Raw genomic sequence first — 22,640 nt, forward strand, 5'->3', positions numbered from 1 at the left:
CTGGTGCTCTTCTCCCAGAGTCACTGGAATCACAGGGGAGTTAGAAATTGCATCTTTGGCTAAGTCACAGTTTCACTTCCTCAGAGTTAATTGTCTGGGAGATTTTTGGTTGGTTTTTGTTTTTGTTTATGTTTTGGATTTTTTTTTTTAGCTGTAGAGGAACTGACTTCTTTCAAAAGCTCCAAATTAAACATTTTGCAAATGTCTCCTCACTTGCTCCAGATTACTTACATTCCTTCCCTGTACAATGGCTGTTCTCCAGAAGCCTTCACCCTCCCAAGAAGTTCCTGTCATTCCTCATTTTACTTCCCTGAGGGGTGTGGAAAGGGCTGACAGCTGGTCTGTGAGCCAGAGAGAGTTAATTGATAAGGTGAACTTCTGAAAGGAATTTTACCAAGGCCATTGGTATGGAGATCAAGAAGAAGAAGAAGATAAGCAAGAAGAAAGCAGCAGCTGGGAAAAGTATTTTTAGAAAGTTTTATGAAAGTTAGTTGAAAACACTGGTGGAGACTGCTTTGCACCAATGAACGTTGTGTTGATCTAGTGTAACCCATGAATAAAGTGTAAACTTTGTGGAGTGTATAAAAGAGAGCATGCTGTTCTAATGAAAAGGGAAAGAAGCCTTCTGAAGTTACGGCGAGTCCCTTTGTGTGTTATGTCCATCTCAACTGCAACAAGGGGTCACTGTCCCTCCAGCAGCATGGGGATGCTGGTGGCACTGGAATGGTGCCAGTGCTGCCAGTGCTGGTGAAGCATCTGGTTACTACTCAGAAATAATTGCCTTTCTGGGAAGAGGTCTGGGATCATTGCCAAAACCTGACCTGACCCAAGGAAACACAACTGAGCCATGAATTCCCATTTTTCATTTTAATGCAGGTTCACACAACTCAAGAGGACAATTAACAGTCACTTTGTGAATGCCAGTACCACTGAAATTGTGGCTGGATGGCAATTAAGTAAGTTTTCTTTTCTCCTGGCCTCATTCCTTTTGAAGATGATTGATGTTTATTCAGACAAGCAAGTAACTCCTTTGCACCTGTTGGTGATAGAAGACATGCATAACTTCTCCCTAGGTTAGTAAATCAGATAGGTTTTATCACTGTACACTCAATTAAAGATCTTTACCTAGAAACTTGTAGAAATTGACTCTGCACATGTAAATTTTCAATCTTCTGCCAGGGTTTAAATTTGATTTAATTTAATCTCAAATTTTTTAGTATAAATATTGCATTATTGAGAGGCCATATTCCCTTCTCTTTTGTTTTTAAACAATGTGTCTCTTGTTATTGAACATGAAGGCAACATAAAAAGCAAAAAAACATGTGGCAAAACAATAATTAACAATAAATTCACACCAAGTCTAAAATACATTAGATTGTACAGGCAATTGGTAATGCACAAAACATAGAATGATGATTTAAAACAATGCATTATCTATTCCCTAAATACTGTACCATCACCCAGAGTCTACAGTAACTGGCCAGCCTTCTTTTAGAGTCATGGCTGGCAAACCATTCCCATGTAAGATTTTCCAAGTTCAATGCAAAATGGATTCCAGCTATTTAAGGTCCAAATTCAGCAATTCAAAATGCCTGAAGTATAATTTTGCTGCTGAAAACACCTGGGTTGTTGGCACACCTCTTGACTTAGCAAGGCTAGGACTTGGCCAGGTTCCAGGCCTTAACTGTAAACATCTCCCTAATATATTCTAAAATCCTCTAAGTTATAGTAGTCAGTAAGGTTTCTTCAAATGATACATGTCTTTTAGGTAGCTATACAAGGATATAATAAAGTTCGAATAGCAGCCGGCTTTGTAATTTATTTTCAGTTAAACAGTCAATGGTGCCATGGTTAGATAGCAAATAAATAAACTAATAATATCTTATGAATAATGTGTGTTATAATAAGTCAGTGAATTCATATCATGAGATTAACAACATAATCAGGATTATTAATATATCCGTAGTAACTGTCTTAAGAAATTGAGGTAATATTTTCTTAGACATTTATGCATATATGATGTTAAAGCAAAAAAAGTAAAAAAGAAATAGCTTAACTAATTGGTTTTGTCTTATCTCTACCAAAAAATAGCTGTGTCTTGTAATTTAAATAAGCAGGTTTTAACAGAAATTAGCTCCATGCAAACTTCATATTACTCATCTCTATATCAAAATAATTGCATCTTATAATTCAAATGAACATATTTTAATAGAACTTAAAACTAATTTCACTGAAATTTAACATTACTTAGACATATTAAAAGTGCATCTTAGAGAACTTAAAGTTAACATTACTGAATTGATCTTAACAGAACTTAAAATAGTAGAACTTAAATTGAATAACACTTAACTTTGCTTAGTCTAATACTTAATCTTAACAAAAATTAACTTCACAGTACTTAACCTTAATAGAATCTTAATTCATTTTGACTCTATCATTACAAAAAGTTGCTGAGTGTTTGTCATACAGCAGTTAAATATGCAGGTAAACAACTGTATTGAGACAGTAACAACATGAATTTATTGCAGGAATTCAACTGCTGCAGCTTTTTTAAGAATGTCTGTATGATAGATTTGAATTTGGCCTAATAACAGTAATTCGATATAAATATTGAAGGCTAAAACAATGAAATTTACACAAATAGTTTGGTCAGGTGTGTAAGACTGATCCTTACATACAAACAGTTAGAAAATTTAGGGTTCCATTTATTCTAAAGAGTAAGCTACTATTTACTGTATTTGTGGTCCTTCAATATACTTGAACATGGCAAGCAAGAATAATTACACTTGAATTTCTAAATAGCTGTACCAAAAGTTCCACAATAAAAAACTTGTTAAAACTATGGAATTAAAGGCAAGCAACTGATAATACAACAGTTTGACTGGGGTGACGTGTCCCTCGGGGCCATTGATCTGTATCAAGTGGCAGCTTTGATAGCTAAGGCTGCTTCCCCCAGTGCCTGAAAGCACCTGGGGCACTTCAGCAAGGGCCCGTTGTGAGGGTTATTTAGCTTGAGAATTAACAGTAACTCAGTCCCTCTGTCTATGAGACTGACAGGTGGTAAGAAACATGAAAACAGGGGAAAAATCCAGTCCTGCCAGAGAAGTTGTGGCATCATTTCATGTCAGGTACTGATGGTTTTGGTTGATGGTGTGGCAAAACAATACACCCAGTAATAGGCGAAGGGTCTGGTGCATTGGAGACCCATTAAAATATCAAAGTGTGGGGATGTTTCGCTGGATACCCAATTCCTGAAAGGAAAGGCAACTCAGGTGCCCAGCATGCAGACTGCTGGCTTACTAAAGCATCACAAATGCCCTGCAGCGCTAGATGAGCCAGTGAATTGAGTCTTCCAGGTGATAAAAGGTCTGAGTCGCCTTTTAGCAGTTCAAAGAAAGGACTCAGCTCTGCAATAGAGATTCCTATCAAGGAACACACCCAGTTAATTGCTCCCAAAAGTTTTTGTGCATCATATAAGGTGCAAATGCTTGTCTGAATTTGTAGATTTTGGGGAGAAATTGAATGGACTCCAATGTGTCATCCAAAGTACCTCTATGGAGGATATTTTTGTATCATTCCAGAAGCAATGCAAAGCCCTGCCTGACTCACAGCTTTGGTGACAAGGGCTAAGACTTCCTCCATGATCTCCTGTTGTTCAGCGGCTATGAGGATATCATCCATGTAATGATACAAAAGAACATCAGGCATTCCTTGACAAACAGGATTTAAACCTTAGCAACATACCACTGGCAAATAGTAGGAGAGTTGTTCATGCCCTGAGGTAAAACAATCTGTAATGTTGATTTGTGTCGGGTCTGAGACAGAAACACTGGCACCTGTAATTTCATGTAACAAGACTAAGGACTTTACTCTTATGAACTCTCCTTATATAGAGACTGTGAGCTTCCCAGGCATGCACATATGATTACTTACAATCTCAGTCACTCATTTCCTTGTCCAATGATACATCTGCACTTAGGGTCCAATAGATGGGCTGGGATTCTCACCCAGGTACCTGCTTGCTTACAGGCTGGCTGGGTTTCAGATTGCAGCTTTAAACCTAGCTGCAATATGCCACAACAGTCCAGTGATATCGCTGCAAGGACACCTGCATATTTGGGCTAGGAACTGAAAAAGAAAATTTTGGAGCATCATCAAGATGCACAGGAATGTTGAAGAAACAAGCCTTTAAATCAATGACTGTCAAATGCCAATTTTTGAGGAAAAATGGTAGAAGAGGAGAGCCCAAGCTGCAGGGCTCCCATTATCTCCATAATAGAATTAATTTTGCTGAGGTATTGGAGCAAACACCACTTGCCCATTTGTTTCTTAAAAACAAACACAGGAGAATTCCAAGGGCTGGTAGAAAGGACAATATGCCATTTCTGGAATTTCCGGGGCGGCTGCACATAGGTGGTGATGGCCCGGGTGGGGGCAGGGCTGGTTGAAAGCTGAAAGCAGCTCCTGGTTGCTGCACAGGATGTGGGATTTGTGTCTGCATGTGTTGCCGCCCTGCGCTCTGAAAGAAAGAAGTGTCCCTGCTTTAAAGGCTGGTTATTCTGGTGAAACTTAGAGCAGCATTGACTAGTGAAGTGAGGGCCTTTCCGACAACGAGGACACATATCCAGGGTCTGGGATTTTTGTACTCATGGTTTTAACGTGCCCAGGTTATCTGCAACCAAAATAAACCAACTGCTTCCTGGGACTAATTTGAGGGCAGCAAAAGTGTCAGCTATGCCCTGTCCCACGGCCTGATAAGTGAGTGCTGCAGTGTGCTCTAATGTCCCCGAGCAGTTACAGGCTTCTATCATTTGAAGCAATGTGTGCTCAGGCTTAGGGTGTAGGGATTTCAAGAGGCGCTTACTGTCTTCATTTGAATTTTCTATAGCCAGTTTGAGGAGTACAACCTCCCATGCCAGATCATCAATTTGTCTCTCCAGTGTTTGTTTTACTGTGTCCACAAACTGCGTATCAGGCTCCTGGGAAGCCAGTTTAATATTTATGAAAGACTGTTGCGGGGTCCCGGCATCAGGAACCTTAAGAAAAGCCAGACAAACTGCCTCTGTGATTCCCTCTAGGGCCTCTTGGTAAGGCAGCTTGGCCATTAGGATTGGTATGCACTCTCTCTCTGGCTAGATGGGCAGCCAGGGCTTGGTTAGCATGCCCTGCATACGTGACTATGACCTTCTCAGAATTTTTTTTCCATTGTGCCATGAATATTGCACATTGTATGGGTGTGAGCAAAAGATTTGCGAAAGGCTTAACATTATGAGGAATCATGAAGTGAATAGTAGAAGTTGCTCTTAATATATTACTGAAGTAAGGAGACCCCAGACCATATTCCACTGTGGTATGACGCAGTTCCTTAATTTCTGGGTGTCCCAAAGGCTCCCATTTTGGGTTCCCCCGCCTCGGGCCTAGTCACATGGGGGCCACAAAGATTTCTGCCACAGTATCAAAGTCTCTGTCATTAAGGGCTTTCTTTTTAATCTGTAACCAATTATTAGGTGCATCCTTAGGGAATAAATCCGGATCTTTTTTGGGGCTGGGGTTGAAAAGTTCCCCTTCAGTGCTAGAGTCAGTGTCCACCATATAGGGAGTAGGCATTTGGCAGCTCTGGGGTCGCTGGTGATCCAGCAGTGGGACTGTAGGTGGTGACAGGGCTCTAACCCTGGCACTCATTGGGGAGGGCGTGCAGACGGGGGATGGAGAACATGACTGAACAGGTCTCAATCCAGAGCAGTTGTTATGGCTGTCTCAGAGGTAGCTTCACCGGCAGCCTCACTCCCCTCCTGCTTTTTAATTGCATCCATAACTGCCTTCCATGCGGGAAGCATTTGTATCTCTGGCTCATGGCAGGGAGAGTGGCCAGGTCATAGAACTTAATGCCAACAAAGTCCCAGTAGCAGAGGATAAAAATAGAAGAAGGGGTGGTATTGGGAAACATGCATGACACCCATTATAAAAGTGACTTAAGTCATGCTTGGGGGTGGGAGAGCCATGCTTGCCCAGGATACCGAGCGTGGTTTCATAGACATCTCTCTCATTGGACATGTCCTGTCCCATAGTCCAGTTCCCACAGCTCCCCGGTCATGTTGAAGCAGGACAGGTGATTGTCCCAGGCCCAGATGCCGTTCTCTCACCAACACGATCAGTTCCAGGGGCTCACCAATTGCCACTAGGTAGGCCAGTCCTTCTCCTCACATGGGAGCACCAATTATCAATGATTGAGAAAGATATGAGGATTAATGCTTCATTATCAGAATCCGAATTTTACTGTGAGCTCCGTGTGCTTATATACCATTTACAGAAAGTATTTTTTTACTACATTCATTGGATTAAATATCACACAGACAAACTTTACATTGCTACTTAATCTTCTCGTAATCCTCAAAGCTCTATTTGTTCCTTCCAAAGCATCTTAGTTATCAAACTGCATATGCTAATTAAATCCACAGGGCTATCAGTCTCGGCTACCACAGTCACCTCCATGGATGGACACTGGGCAGGCAGTGAGATGTGGGCCCTGGCTGTGGTCCAAGTGGATGGGAGTCAGTGGTTGGAGAATCCAGAGATGGACCATGTGGTTTCTCAGCAGCTCCCAGCAGTGGAAGGATTCAGTGGGGAGGAGTGAGATGCGCAGGGGAAAAGGACAGTGGAAATTTTAGGATGGGAGAAAAAGGTAGGAAGGTTGGGCTGTTCAGTAGGAAGGGCAGAAGGAAAGATTAGGGAGACGAGGGAGGACCTGGGGAGGGCACTATGGTCACCAGGAGAGGGTGGCAAGAACAGAGCAGCTGCTGGAGAAGAAGTAGATGGGGAAGGGAGGAAGGAAAATATTCCACCGACTTAGTTCACTGTGGGGCATCTACAGCCAAATGGGGTCAGCCCAGACCAGCAGTGCTGTCTGGTAGATCTTGATTCTTTTGGGATCTGTGTCCTAAAGCAGCTCCTCCCAGGTCAGTAACATGAAGGAGAACGTACCCAGAACACCAGGAGCTCTGCAGTAAACTGAAACTCCTTCCTAGCTATTCCTAAGAAGGAACTAGCCACTGCATAGTATAAACAAAGATTCAAAAGTGGCTCGAATAGGGTAGGGACCGGAGGAAAGGGTTAAAGCATTCCTTATACCTCTAGTATTGGGTTGCAACATCTCCCCGTTTTCTGTTTATTATGTGAGGGAAAGATATTAGATTTATTTTGATTTGGATTGTGATTTTGTCCACCATTTGAAATTGGTGGGAGTATTAGATCGTTCTACGTTTTTCATTTCCATGTGAATGACTACGGAGATAGAAGGAATTATAGTATTAATAGCCTTAAAAACTAAGTGACATAGGATCCCGAGCGCCATTATTACAAGGAAAAGAATAATAAAGAATAACAAAATTGTTTTAACTATAGAAGTCCACCCCCCCTGAGAACCCCTAGCCTTTGAACAGTTCATTGAACTAATTTTCTGATTCTTGCTTCACTTGTCTGATCAAGCTGTTCATGTTTCGGAGGGCAGCGTGGACGTTAGGAGCTTTTGAGGTCAGATTCATGCAGCAAAGTCCTTCAAATTCCTGGCATTCATGTTCATGCAGTAGCAGAAGAAAATTTATAGCAGCACGATTTTGGAGTGTGGCCTGCCTGGTAATTTCCTCATTTTTTAGGAGGGAACTGATGGCGGTTGATGTTAAGTTTGCCTGTTTAACAACCCAACACTCTAGATGGCCTAATTTCCCTAGAGCTTTGGCTGCTGCGACCCACGGAAGAAACAAGGACACAGCTATTTTTTTTATTTGGCCCAATGAAAAATATCAGCATTACAGTTGGATCCAAATTGTTAGCACTTCTCTTTTCTATTTTGTCAGCCTATTTGTTTTTGTGAGTCCAGTCACTAATTAAGGTTTCATTGGGTGCTAACAGGGACAACCGCCCCAAGATACATGGCCCTTCTAGAAGCCGAGAAGGAATCCCTGCCCATGCCTGGTCTCCACAAATTAAAAACAATCCCTTTGGGAGACTTTCGGGATTTGAATATGTTGTGGTGTCCATTGCAATACGGTTTAAAATATTACACTAATTTTTGTCCATGAGTTTTCTATGAAATTGTTGTATGAGATGGAACTCATTAGTGTTAGTAGGTTTCAGGACGATATTAAAATGAATGCAATATTGTGCTGGGTAGGAACCTAATAACTCTAATTCTCGAAGTTCCTGAGCTGCTTTGGGCAGCAACTCGTCCATGGGGTTTTTACTCATTACAGCCTGCTGCCTAGGATTTTTGTAAAATGGAATGGTATGTGACTTGGGAAGTTCATTGGAATTCTGTATTTCAAAGCTGGCTGAATATTCTCCAGCTTTCAATGGGACTCCTACCAGGCAGGTGGACATAGTTTCTTTTGCTGCTGCCGTGGACAGACATATGTTTTCCTGTTGGAGCATCTGTGCCAGGGTCACCCAAAAGTTTTGACATGATTGAGGAATGATCCAGGCCGCTGCCAAACTGTTTAGTGTTAACAAGAAGACAACCAGGAAGGGGTTCCTCATGGGGTTGAGTGGAGGGTAGGTTTTTTTTAAAAGGAAAAACAAACATTTTAAAACACATTAAAAGTTTCTGTCTGCCGGAATGTACTGCTTTATGAAAATTTTTTCTCTTCCTTCCGGCAGCGTCTTCTTTTCAAAGCAATGGCTACTTGCTTCTCATCTCTTTCTGCTGGAGCTGGATTTTTTGGAACAAAAGGTTTGACCCACTTCTGGGGAATCCACCAAAGGCCTGAGGGAGTGGATATGCATGCATAACCACATCCCCAGGTAAAAAGCTCATGGGGACCTTTGGTTTCCCATGTTTCTGGATCCCTAATCAAAACTGATGGATGCTGAGACAATTTTAACTGTTTACTGCTGTTAAAGTGACGTATCACAGGAGGACTCATGTTTTCAAATGAACAATTCAAGAAATTAATAGTGAACAGGGCTTTACAGAGCTTTTGCTGTGGAGACATCCACACAGTTGAACTGCTCTGTTGAGCCAGGACCTTTTTGAGCATCTAGTTTTTTGAGGGCACGCTCAATCATGGCTTGGCCTGTGGGGGAGTGGGGGATGCCAGTTTTATGTTCCACTCCCCACTGCTGGAGAAATTCCAGGAACCTCTTGGATGCGTACACTGGGCCATTATCGGTTTTGATTTCCCTAGGGATCCCCAGCACTGAAAAGGCTTGCACTAGGTGTTGTTTGGCATGCACAGCCCTTTTTCCTGCATGGGCAGAGGCATAAACTACACCCGAATATGTGTCAATGTTTACATGAACATATTTGAGGTGACCGCAACTGGGAATGTGTGTGATGTCTGTCTGCCACACTTCACAGCTGCCAAGGCCTCGGGGATTAACCCCCATTCCCAGTGATGGCATGGCCTGGAGCTGGCAGCTGGAACAGGTGGCTACAATGGCTTGAGCCTGACTCCGTGTTAGCTGGAACTGACAGACCACACCTGGAGCATTTTGGTGGTATTGCTGGTGGCTCAGCTTTGCCTGTTAGAAGATGTCAGGAAGGTGTGCTTTCTCAGCTGGGGCTGCAAGGGAGTCTGCCACTCGATTCCCCTCTGCAATTTCTCCTGGCAGCTGCAAGGGAGTCTGCCACTTGATTGCCTTCTGCGATTCCTCCTGGCAGCTTGGTATGTGACCTTACATGCATCACATAAGAATGGATGTTCTCTATGTGAAATTAAATAGATTAGTTTTGAAAGAAGCCTGAAGAGATGCTCGTTATCAATATCTTTCAGAACTGCCTGCTCCGCTCTAGACACTACTCCAGCAACATAAGCTGAGTCGGTTAGCAATTTAAATGGCTCTGAAAACTTCTCAAAGGCTCTCACAACTGCAGCCAGCTTGGCTATTTGGGGCGAACCCTCCACAAACTCAACATCAGCTTCCCAATGCTGAGTCTGGGGATTTCTCCAAGTCATCACCGACTTGTGAGAGATCTGTGAGATCTGTGAACACTGTGAGAGCCTTGAGTGGTCTCTGACTCCTCTTCTCACAAGAAATGAGATGGAATTCCTCATTGAACAACTTATGAGCTGGGCCGTGGACTGATATTTGTCCACTGTAGCTGTCTAGAGATATTTGGAGGCTGGCATTGCTCAAACATCTTTTTGGTCAGCCTTTCAGGAGAGTTCCTTTCTCAGAAAGTTTGACGGGGAGGTGAATGCATGCAAAGTCACAACCAGCCAGCTCACGCAGTCTCATTCTTTCCTTTTGAATCAACTGAGCCATCAGCTCTTGTGGCTGAGTGGTGGTTTTGGATCTTTGATGGGAGAGGAAGACCCATTCTATGATTAAGAGTGAGTCTCTCTGCCCCTCGATCCACTGGAATATTAGACCGTGCAGGTGTGGCAATTTTCCCAAAACAATGAATTTGAAAGGCAGCTCAGGCTGATAACGGTGACCCTGCCTCTCTGCCAATGCTTTCTGTACCTTTCTGATTGGAGTTTTTGCCTCTGGGGTCAGTACCCTGGGAGAAACCAGCTCTCTCTCCCCATTCAATAAATTAAAAAGGGGTTGTAGGTCCTCATTAGTGAGGCCTAGCCAGGGCCTTACCCAATTCAATGACCCACACAGGGAACGGAGGTCTGCTAGGGTTTTGGGATTACAATTGATTTCCAATTTCTGTGGGACAATGATCCGTGCACAGAACTCCAAGCCCAGATACTTCCAAGGTGGCATCCTCTGAAACTTGTCTTCCTGCAGTTGAAATCCAGCAGAGGTTAAAACTTTAACCACTAGGTCAAGTGTGTGTTGGAGTATCAAGTTATTGGGAGCACACACAAGCACATAATGCAAGATGATGGCTTCCTGTTTCTGTGCACACACAGGGGACAGCAATGAGGCTACATACCACTGGCAGATGGAAGGACTGCACTTCAAACCTTATGGAAGTACTTTCCAGTGGTACCGCCTCATTGGGGCTTCTCGATTTATCGAGGGAACTGAGAATGCAAACCTTGGGGCATCCTCAGGGTGTAGGGGGATTTGCAAAAAAAATTTTTGATGTCTAATACAGCCAATTGCCAATCTCGAGGTAACATCGTTTGGGATGGCATCCCAGGTTGAGGAGGCCCCATGTCCTGAATCATTTTGTTTATTTCTCTGAGGTCATGTAACCATCTCCACTTGTCCTTCCCGGGTTTCTCTAATACAAAGATTGGGGAATTCCAAGGGCTTGTTGTCTCTTCAATGTGTTTTTTTGCTAATTGCTCCTCCACAAATTCTTCAAGCGCCTTAAGCTTTTCCTTTTTCATTGACCACTGTGCTACCCAAATTGAGGTGTCATTCAGACACGTTAATTTCTGGGCAGGGCACTCCACAGTGGCCAGTTCTAAAAATCCCGAGGAGTTTCAGGGATAATTATTCTAATTCCCCACTGGGCCATGGTGTCTCTCCCCCATAAGGGACACTTGTAATCTATAACAAACGGACGGACACTAGCTAATTTTCCATCCAGCCCCTCAATTTGCATGATGCTTTTTGATATTTTTGCCAATTTAATTCCTCCTATACTTTGAATTTTTCCAGCCACAGGTTGCAGTTCCCAGTGTGAAGGCCATATCCTTTCAGGTATGATCATCACATCTGCCCCTGTGTCAAGCACTCCTTCCACATGGTGATGATCCGATCCATGTGTAAGGTTGCATGCCAAAGAAGGTTTATCCTCACCCACTGTTTCTACCCAGTAGGCCTCAGGTGATTTTCCATCTGCTGTGACCTCTGCTGGAATGGGAATGGCCTGGGCTGAGATTTGCCCCTCACCCAGGTATAATGGTGGCTGAGAACAGCGTGCAAATAATTGTCCAATCAGTAGACCTGAAATAAAAACCTTTGGTAATCTCCAGCCTGAAACGTCCGCAAGGCTGCTGGACCTGGTTAATAGAACATTTGACGTTTAATTTGTTTTGTATACCCACACCTTTTATCCCATCCTCCCCCTTTGTTTTTAAGAGAGAGGCTTTTGCCAGAGTAGTACCCACAGTATTTATATCTTTCTGAGTTATTATGTTAGTAGCACTGTAAACACACGGGTTTTTTTTGTCAGATGTCTTTTGTTTCTGGTTAAGAGGGCATTCTCTAGCGAAATGTCCTTGCTTTTTACACTGGAAGCTGGTAATATGCTGCAGCTGTTCAGGTGGCACTGGTTGCTTCTTCACTCATGGTGTTTCAGCTGCTGCAGGCTTGGATGGTGCTGGCCTTGGATTTCTTTCTGATGCACTGAACAGTTTTGCTTTACTGGTGCAGGCTTCTATCATTTGTGCTAAAGTTGGTTCTGGATACATAGGAAGACTTAGAATAACTCTGCTACACACTTCATTGGCATTTCTTTGTGCCATATCTTTTATCAATTTCGCCTGGGTTGCTGGATCGTGTACTTGTCTTTCCACTTGTGTGTGCAGACAATCTACAAATTTTAAAAAGTTATCAGAATCATATTGTTTAACATTAATATAACTACCAGTTACATCAACCGTTGGTAATTGATTAAAAGCTTTCTTGGCTATATTGCAAATTTTATCTAAAACAAATTTCGATAACACTCGAGTTTGTTTTTTAGGGCAATGCTAAGTCCTTTCACCACATAAATTATCAAGTGTAATATTATTATCTTCAGAATCTTTGGAATTGTCAGGGTTTTGGTGAAGCTCTGTTAAAAGAACCATTAAAGAACGTTCTCAAATATTAAACCATAAATCATATTCTGATGGAGTTAGCAGACACCTGAAAAGATCCTTTAAATCATGAGGTATCATCTCATTTGAAGTAAAAGTTGCTTTCATCATGCCTTTAAAAATTTTACTGCTTCTACCAAATTCTCTTTGTACTTCACAATTTTTTTTTTTATTCTGGTATGATAGAGGTTGGTAATTTTTCTTGCCATTTCTCCTACCAACATAGACTACAGGAGCACCTGATGGTATATAGTCTTCTTCTAAGTTTTGAGCTTTAGGGTTAGGTGTCTCTTTATAGATCAGCCTGGGAGATTGTGCATTTTCCCCTACTGCAGGGACAGAGTGTGTTCCCCAGCTGCTGTTAGCTGAACTTTCTCCTCCCCCATTGCCTGCAGCCGCTGGGTTATCACTCTCTCCCTGGCCTTCGCTGTAATTAGGAGGATTGATATCTGTAACTTGAGCCGGGAAGAAGTGACTAAGGGAACTTGTGGTTGTAGAGTTACACAGGAGCAGAAACAGGTTATGAGAGGGGAAAGGAAAGGGAGCAGGGAAGGGAATTGAGGGGAAGAAAGGGTTATGGGATGAAGAAGCTGAAGCATAGCTACTGCCATAGACCATGTCGTCCCCACTTTGAGACAAAGGAAAGTTACCTGTTGTACTATCATCACTGTGCCCTTGAGGTAAAATGGGTGAAAGAGACAAGTATAAAGAGAATTGTCTAACAGGCTGATCAAAATTTTTAGAACTTGGGTATATTTGGGGGAGGAAACTTAGTAGCTTTCTGAGGAACCTCTTGTTTCTCGTTCTTTACAGGGACAGGGGAATTTGGAGGAGATAGGGGGTTTTAAAGGATTTATCTGTGGCTGTCTTTTGTTCTCTGTTTCTAATAAGCATTTGCAGACTTGTAAAAATATTGGAAGAAATAGAGCATCACTAGAGTCAAATTTCTCTACTTTAGATGTTAATAAATTTCCCACATTATCCCAAAATAAAACTGAATTTATATTTTGTAATTCACAGTCTGGAATTTCAAAAAACAACCAACAGACAAAATGCTTTAACAGTTTTTTAGAAACTGTAATTTCTTCGGCATGTAAAATTTCTTTAATTTGAGAAAATACACTCTTTTGATGTGTAGATAACTGTGCGCCCATTGTGATGTTTTAAAGGTGATCTGCACAATACCCTATACTTCCATGCAACACTCACACAAACAAAAACGACTCTTTTCTGACCCGAAATTAAAAACCCAGAAGAAAAGGCAATGCGGGGATTTCTGTGATCGGGATGACGCAACCCCAAAGACGCGTCGAGCGTTCCGCCGGCCGTGCCGTCCCCGGAGTAGCTTTGCTGTCTTGCACTGCTTTTGGGGTGCCCACAGGTGCTGCACAACGCCGGAGCTGCGCCGCTCTGAGCAGGGTTTATTTTTGCAGTTCCCATGCACACTGGTGGGGACCCGCTCCGCTCGAACCGCTACAGCAGCTGCTTTGGCGCAGGATCCTAATGCCTGCCTCTGCTGCCGCACTGCCACTGGTCCGCTTGGGGAATCACCTCCCCGCCACTAAGGGTAAATTTTGGGGTCCCTGCCTCCCACAAGGGACTTTTTACCTGTCCTGCAGACCTGGGCTGTCGTGTGGTTCATGGAAGCTGTTTATCCTTGAGCCGGCTTACTCTGGTGCTAGAGTAGAGTTTCTGGCTCAATCCTCCCTGCCTGGGGCTGTATAAAAACAGCTGCCAAGCGTGGGGGGTAGTTGATCGAGCCAATGAGCATAAAAATCCCCAAAGTGGGATTATAGCTACCTGTGGGCTCTTAATTTCAAGCCCCACCATTGATTGCCAACTGCAGTAAACTGTAACTCCTTCCTAGCTATTTCTAAGAAGGAGCTAGGCACTGCATAAGATAAAAAAAAGTTCAAAAGAGGCTCCTTGTCTTTCTCAATGTTCGTAGTTTATTTCATGGTGGTCCCAGGGCAAAAAAAGAAGGATCTCAGATAACGGTCATTTCTAGGAAAGGGTCAGGGAGGGGAATTTGGCTCTCTGCCAATAGGATAGGGACAGGAGGGACGGGTTAAAGCATTCCTTATACCTCTGGTATTGGATTGCAACAGAGCTCTGTCATACCTCTGGCTGATCTCTCTGTGCCCTGTCCTGGTGTTGGTCCCCAACACCCAGTGGGGTCACAGGGAATGTTAGAAATTAAATGGTTTTACAACTTTGGCTACATCAGACAAGCCTTTATGGTTACCTTTTTTTTTTTTTTTCCCTTTTTTTTTTTCTGCAAGGCAAGTGTCTTTTTCTTTGTGGCTTTGGATTAATTCCTGATAAGAAACATTCCTTCCCAGGAGAATGTCCTTTATCTAACTGCCACCCATTCCCAACAGGCTTCTACCATTCCTTGTTTCTCTTCCCTGAGAGGTCATTGTTCTTCCAGTAGCAAAGGGATGTTTTTGGTGATGGTGGAACCGGAATGCTGGCAGTGCTGGCATGGCCAGTAGTGGCTGCTTGTCAGAATCAACTCCCAGTGTGGAAGTAGCTCCAGGTTCCTTGCCAAAACATGCCCTGGGGCCCTAAGGAAGTACATCTGAGCTGCTCCGCATTCCCATCCCCACCCCAACGTCCATTGTCACCCCATCCTATCACATCCCACAGGCTTCCCAGAGGGCAGACACTCCTCCACTCCAAGTGTGGTTGGTTAGGCTCTGCCATCCTCCCATAGGGAGATTTGAATTGTTGGCATTCAGACCCCCTACAGCCTCCTTCTGACCATCTCCAGACCCCTCCAAAATACCTCCAACACTCCCGACTGTCCCTGGGGCCCCCTTTTTTCCCCCAACAACCCCGATCTCGCCCCCCTCCACCTGGAACCTCAGCAGTTTCTCTGTTCCTCCTGCCTGTAGAGTTCTAAGACCCAGGAGGGAGGAGGAAAGCCCAGCTCCCCTGTGCTCTGCAGAAGAACACAGGATGGTAAGTGGGGCTGGAGCCAATGGAGAAACAGAGTAAAAGGCCTGCAGTGGTTTTGGGGGAACATTGGTAACAAGAAGGAAGAGCATATGGCCCAAGGAAGAGTTCAAGGCGAGGTCACATTTAAAATCACAGGACTCTGTGAATTTAACCACCAGAAACCCCTCTGGATCATCTTCCGGATCCATGAAAAGACTCCTAGTAGGAAGAGGATGCATGGAAATGAGTTCAAGGAAAATGTTTATGTACTAGATAAGAAAGAGATTTTAATGATTATGTGTGGATATAATGCATAAAATCCGGGCTGTAAAGTCTCACCACAAGCAGAAATTTCAGAGATCCTTCTGTGTGTCCTACTGCCAAATATTTCACATGGACTTAATTCTGCCTGATTTTGTCATCATTCTTCATCACCATCTCTGCCCCACACTGCATCGCATCCCATCGCATCCTATCCCATTGCATCCCATCTGTTAGAGTTGGTCAGAAGTTTCCCTGATCTGCCTCACGACCAACCAAGCTCAGAGACTAGGACCCCAAGGACCCCACATTGCTTTGGATAGGAGTCCTGGCCTGCCTGAGGTGGATGCTTGCCAAGGCACTGTTTGCAAGTGTCCTGTACCGTCATGGTACGCTGCATTCTGCATGTTCTGCACATACACACCTGCTTCTCCAGGCAACAGGACTCCACTCACAATAGTCCATAAATCTCCCCACATCTTGGCTAGAGGCTACTCGCTTTGGCAAAGGACTATGAATAAATGACTTTCTGAAAAGACTTTTGAGATCTCCCTGCAGAAGGAAGACACGTCTATTGGCTGGACCATGAGGTCATTGTCCCATCTGTTGGTAGCTATTCCCCATTCCCCTCTTTCTCTCTCTCTCTCTTCACTTTGCTTCCTTTATATCTTTCCCCTCTATCACAAAAAATTGAGTTGTTGGCACTCAGTAAAGGTGCATTGCTGTTTTGCTGATGAATAAATACCTTAGTCCCCCTTTGTGTGTCTTTTGCACCCCGAGGTAAAAGGAATCACCACTAATCCTGCTTATGTGAGTGGATTGTGACCCCATCCCATGTTCACTTCCTGCCTTGAAGCGCTGCCCTTCAGGCGTTGCTGCTCCCCAGTCGGGACATTTGGGTTTGGCAGCATCCACACCCTTCCTGGCCCCTCCTGACCCCCCTGACACTCCCAGATCACCTAAGGCTGCCTTTCCACCCTGACAGTCCCACTCCTGTCCCGCTCCACCCAGGACCAGGGACATCTGTGCTGTGACACTCTGGAGCAGCCAGGGGGGAATGCTGAGCCCCTGGGCCATCCTGTCCGTGCTGGCTGTGCCAGCTCTGGGCACTCAGAATCCTGGTTGCTCCAGGGAGCACAAGCCATGGATGTGTCCCCATCCTCCAGCCACATTCCTGCCTGGCAGCAGGAGCCAGAGGAAGCTGGGAAGCGCTGGCAGAGGTGACCAAGACAGCTCAGGGTTCACAATGCTGTTTACTGTTATCAGACCGCAGCGAGATGCAAAAACCAGGTGGCAGAAAATTTTGGGATCATAGCTGTGTGAGGCACCATCCCTTTTGGGGAATTGTGTTCTAGGACTCGTGAGAGAGGATGGAAGCCATACTCCAGTCTGCTCCATGCAGAACATCTGTCCCACATGCCCCTGCTCCCCTCTAGTCCAGGAATATAGCAGGAGTGGGATACCATGGATATTTATCAATGCAGTGGCTCAATGATCCTTAGCCAATGTCCTGGTGTCCTTTATCAGTGCAGTGGAAGAGATCAACAGGCTGGGACTGCTGTGTCCATGGTGGCATCATTGCCACTGGCAGTGTTGACTTTCAGCTTTTTTAAGACCCTCTGGAAGAAGAGTCACAGGGACATGGAGTGGTGTCCAGTCCTCATGGTAACCTGAGATACCCCATCCAGAAGTAGATGAAGGGTTTGAAGCTGCTGTGGATGCAGGTGAGCAGGAAAAGCACCATGCAGTGTAGCCGAGGTGACTCAAGAAATTGGAGAGGCTGATGGGAAAGGAGTAGAGTGCAGAGAAGAAGATAATGCTTTCAAGCAGAGTGGGTTCCTCCAGCTGGGGGTAAAAATTGGCCATAATGTAGATGATTGCAGTGGAAATGAACAAGGATGTGACAAAGAGGAGGCACGTGCGAATGTACAGGGACATGTGAACCACCAGGCATTTCCCTTGGAAGAGGCACAGGAAATTCACCATTAGAACAACAGCAATGACAACATAGAAAAAGGCCCAAAGCAGGGGTCTCATCATCACCCTCAGCTGGTGCTGGTACTGGTGGGAATGGAACCAAAGTCAGAAGTTGATGGGCTCTCGATACCTTTTGATGCTGATGAACATCAGCCAGATTAACTCTGTCTGGTGGGAGGACAGTGACAGCTGGAAAAGCAAGCTCAAATACATAGGGGGCACCAAAGTTGAGCAGAACACATTCACCAGGGAGAGCAGGGTGGAGGGGACTGTGAAGAGGAGGAAGAGCGAGTGGGCAGCAGTGAGGTTGGCCAGCAAGTCGGTGCATCTGCTGGTGCTGAATAGAGAGGGGCCAGCCCCATTCCCAGCCAGCACCCAGAGGGAGATGAGCAGTGTCACACTGTGCATGGCCACATTGTTGACATCTATCTCACAAGATCATTCCCTTCAGTGGGTAGGGCAGGAGATGGGGACATGGTGGTCACCTCCATGGATGGACACTGGGCAGGCACTGGGATGTGGTCCCTGGCTGTGGTCAGACTGGATGAGAAGTCAGTGGCTGGAGAATCCAGGGATGGAACATGCAGTCCTCATCAGCTCCCTGCAGTGGGAAGGATTAAGTGGGGAGAATTGCAGGGGAAGAGGATGGTGGAAATTAAGGCATAGGGATAGGGAAATGGGAGAATTGGGGTGTTCAGCATGAAATGGTGACAGGTTCTGTAGATAAACACAGATTTTATTTATTTAACAAATTTTGTGTTCAGAGTTTCATTCTGGTGTGAAACAAAAGACATAAATGCCAATTTACTGTAGGGATAATAACAAAATTAAAAAGATCAGTATAAGATGGATTTTGGCTAAAGATGACATGTATAGTCTCTGTTCAGATCTTCCTGATGTGGCCAGGTTCAGGATGGAGGTGGTCAAAGGCTTCCTTGGACTTTAATGCTGGAGAACCCGAGAATGGCCCTACTCTGCAGAACAGCAGAAAACCCCCCTAATTTCTATGCAATTAAAAGGTCCAACTATCTGGTGATGTGAATTTCCATGTTGAAAGCTATTTTTGCTCACAGGCACAAGGGTTCAGTAGAGGTCACATTTGAGCCTGCACTTTACTCAGACAATTTAATTCTGGAATTAAAGAATGGGACGAATTCCCAGTGAAAGTACAAGGGAATGTTCCTGTCCCTGCCTAGCTCAGCAGCCCTACCTGGTGTCACTTCCCATCAGCTGGGAATGCAGGGCTAGCTCTGCTGCACAGAAGGGGAAGGAGGCTGTGTTGTCATCCCAACCCCTGTCCTGCCTTCCAGAGGAACCAGCCCCACAGGGATTTGGGAAATCACACCCCAGGGCTGGGTGTGTCCCCGGGCCTTAAAGTGTTACATTCTTTGTATGCAGAAATCCCTCAAAGCACCATGAAACTCACCTGGGTAGCCAAAGGGGGTGGAGTTCATTCCCTGGGGCCCAGGCAATGAGGGTCATTCCATGTGGAATAGAGCTGGGGAACATCACTGAGTCCAGCTGCACTGCCTGGAGCCATGTGGGCACAGAAGGGAGGAGGAAAGACATGCTGCAATGTGCTCTATGGCAAAGCAACCCTCCCACATTGCACCTGGCAATGCCCCTGCTCCCTTCTCCTGTAGGAATGTAATAAGAGTGGGTAATGTTGTGGGTATTTATTGATGAGGTGACTAAAGGAAACCTGTGCCAAGGTCCTTCAGCAGAGCAGTGGAAGGGATCAACAGGCTCAGACCCCCGTGTCCCTGGGGGCATAATTTCTGATGGGAGTGCTTTCTTCCTGCTCCTGAAAGACCGTCTGGAGGGAGTGCCGAAGGGAGCTCATGGAACAGGGACTCCAGCACTTCCCTGCCACGAAGTAGATGAAGGGTTTGATGCTGCTGTGGATGCAGGTGAGCAGAAAAACAAACTGGGAGGACACACGGATGTCACCAAGTTGCTGCAGGAAACTGAAGATGCCGAGGAGGAGAGTGATGAGCACAATTATGAAGATAACATTGTCTCGCCTCTTGGGTTGCTGATGCGGGGAGCCACGCTTGGCCTTGATAGCGTTGATTGTGCGGGAAATGGCCATGGGGACAACAAAGAGGAGCAGGATGATGGAGAACATGGAGATGAGAGCTACCCGGCAGTGCTTCTGCTCCTCTGATGGACACAGGAATATCAGTGTGGGAACAATGTTGAGGAGAGCAAAGAAGGCCCAGTACTGGGCTCTCCACACCACGCACTGCAGGCGTTCAGGAAGGTCGCGGTGGCAGCAGAGCCTGAAGAGCTTGTACATATCAACTGCATTGCTGCTGAGCATCAGCCGGAACAGTGCCCATAAGTAGGAAATAAGCGACAGCTGGAAAAGGAAGCTCACGAATTTCAGGGACATGATAGGAGGACAGGACACATCCTCCACCAAGAAAACAAGTCCAGAGAAGACCATGAGAAGAAGGAATAGGAAGTCAGAAAAAGCCACATCAAATATATGAATGTTATAGCTTTCAAGGCTGAGGAGCCAGAGGACAGCCCCATTCCCAGCCAGCCCACAGAGGCAGATGAGCAGTGACACACTGTGTATGGCCACACCAGTGACATCTGTCTCACAGAGATCAGCCCCTTCAATGGGTGAGGGAGAAGATGGGGACACAGTGGTCACCTCCATGGATGGACACTGGGCAGACAGTGGGATGTGGCCCCTGGCTGTGGTAAGGATGGATGGCAGCCAGTGCTTGGAGAATCCAGAGATGGATCATGTGAGTACGCAGCAGCTCCCTGCAGTGGGAAGGATTCAGTGGAGATAAGTGTGATCTGTAGGGGAGGAGGGTGGTGGAAATTGTGGGTTGGGAGAGGAAAATGGGAGGGTTGGGATGTTCGGCAGGGGATGCGGAAGGAAAGCACAGGCTAGAGGAGGAGGCACCTGGGGAGGGCACTGTGGTCACCAGGAGAGGGTGAACAGAGCAGCTGCTGGAGAGGAAGGAGGGGGAAGAAGGGAGGAAGGAAAACATTCCACTGACCTGTTCACTGTGGGGCAGCAGCAGGCAAAGGGGGTTTGTCCAGATCAGTGGTACTTCCTGGTACCTCTTTGTCCTTTGGATCCGTGTCCTAAAGCAGCTATTTCCAGGTCAGTAACGTGAAGGAGAATATGCCCAGATCACCAGGAGCCCCCCAGTTGGGTCGTGCCAGCTCTCTCTGATCTCTACCAGGCTGTTACACCCCCAGACTCAGTGGAGTCGGAAACTGCATCTTCAGCTACGTCAGAGATCCACTTCCTCAGTGTTTTTTTTTTTTTTTTTTCTTTTTTTTTTTTTTTTTTTTTTTTTTTTTTTTTGTTTTCCTCTAGAGGAAGTGATTTCTTTCAAAAGCTGAAAATGAAACATTTTAGAAATAGCTCCTCATTTCCACCTGTTGAGAAACATTCCTTCCCTGCACAATGTCTCATTCTCTTACTGCCTTCCCTGTCCCTACAGTTTTCTACCATTCCTCTTTTCTCTTCCTTGAGGGGTCATAGTCAGCAGAGAGATGCTGGTGGTTCTGGTGACACTGGAATTCTGGCAGAGCTGGTGGGGCAGCTGGCTGCTTGTCAGAAGTAACTCCCATTCTGGGAAGTGCTACAGGATGAACTGAGCTCCTATCCTATCCTATCCTATCCTATCCTATCCTATCCTATCCTATCCTATCCTATCCTATCCTATCCTATCCTATCCTATCCTATCCTATCCTATCCTATCCTATCCTATCCTATCCTATCCTATCCTATCCTATCCTATCCTATCCTATCCTATCCTTTCCCTATCCCCATGTCCTAGCCATTGTCACAATCCACTCAACACGAGCGGGACTCGTGATGGTTCGTTCGACTCCAGGGTGCAAAAGACAAAAGGCAAGAGACTCAGGTTTGTTTACAAGAAAGCAGTAAGGTAGTATATTGCATGCTAACAATCGAGTTTTGCGATAGAGAGAGAGAGAGAGAGATAGAGAGAGAAGGATGGGATATAGCTACCAACAGACAGGATGCATCCTCGTGGCCATCTGACGAGACTAGATGCGTCTTCAATCCATTGGGAAGAAAGAGATCTCAAAGTCAGTTTGGGGAAAGTAATTTTTTATAGTCTTTTTCCAAAGCGAGTGTCTTCTGGCCAAAAGTTGGGAAGATTTATGGACTATTGTATGTGGAGATCGTCGCCCCATGAGGCAGGTGCAGGGACAGGGTGCGATAACCAGCACCCTGCAGCACTGTGACAAGCACCAGGCACAGCTACAAACAGCCCTTGGCCCACAAGCATCCACCTCGGCCAGGCCGGAGCTCCGGATCAGGGCAAGTGGAGCAATCTCAGGGCCCAGTCTCTGATGATGGTCATGAGGCAGATCAGAGAAAACTTCGGACCGACTCTTACACCACCCGTGACTCATGATCATCGGCAGCAGCATTTCCTTCGTGGTGTTGCGAAGTCTTCAGGACTCGTCCGAGTTGATAGCATATCCCAGAGAGTTGGACAGAATAGGAAAGTAGGAAAAAGATAAGGGAAAGAAAAAAGGAGAGAGAAAACAAAACAGATAATCAATTTAACATTCAATTTTCAATTTCAATTTCTGATTCCAAAAAGATAAATAAGCAGTTTCAATCAACGCTAATAAGTTTCCAATTTCAATTCTTTGATTTGATTAAAATATTATAATCAATTTAACAATCAGTTTAAATTTCTGATTACAAACACCAAATAAACAATTTAAATCAGTATTAATAAGTTTTCA

General features: G+C 45.0%; 3 protein-coding genes across 5 annotated transcripts in view; all 3 read right to left on the reverse strand.

Annotated features, from left to right (window-relative positions):
- Window positions 1-20,587, reverse strand: part of LOC306803429 (mas-related G-protein coupled receptor member D-like) — a 46,948-nt gene extending 26,361 nt beyond the window's left edge. For both annotated transcript variants that reach the window (XM_079308833.1, XM_079308832.1), the window contains exon 1: window positions 19,575-20,587. In XM_079308833.1, coding sequence (XP_079164959.1) covers window positions 19,630-20,550 — 921 coding nt within the window. In that variant the 5' untranslated portion in view covers window positions 20,551-20,587 and the 3' untranslated portion in view covers window positions 19,575-19,629. The remainder of the gene's footprint in view (window positions 1-19,574) is intronic.
- The window catches only part of LOC306803435 (mas-related G-protein coupled receptor member H-like), a gene marked incomplete at its 3' end in the record, with an annotated part of 144,361 nt that overhangs the window by 96,344 nt on the left and 25,377 nt on the right, over window positions 1-22,640 (reverse strand). The window lies entirely within an intron of this gene.
- Window positions 1-22,640, reverse strand: part of LOC306803436 (uncharacterized protein) — a 100,395-nt gene that overhangs the window by 26,289 nt on the left and 51,466 nt on the right. Inside the window, exon 1 of one of the 2 annotated variants that reach the window (XM_079308842.1) lies at window positions 20,903-20,994. The exons of the other annotated variant lie outside the window; for it this stretch is intronic. The gene's annotated coding sequence lies outside the window, so the exon portion shown is untranslated. Of the gene's footprint in view, window positions 1-20,902; window positions 20,995-22,640 lie in introns of those variants that run through there. 2 annotated transcript variants of the gene reach the window in all.

Source organism: Erithacus rubecula (assembly GCF_903797595.1).
Source record: "Erithacus rubecula genome assembly, chromosome: 6".
NCBI classification, from domain to species: Eukaryota; Metazoa; Chordata; class Aves; order Passeriformes; family Muscicapidae; genus Erithacus; species Erithacus rubecula.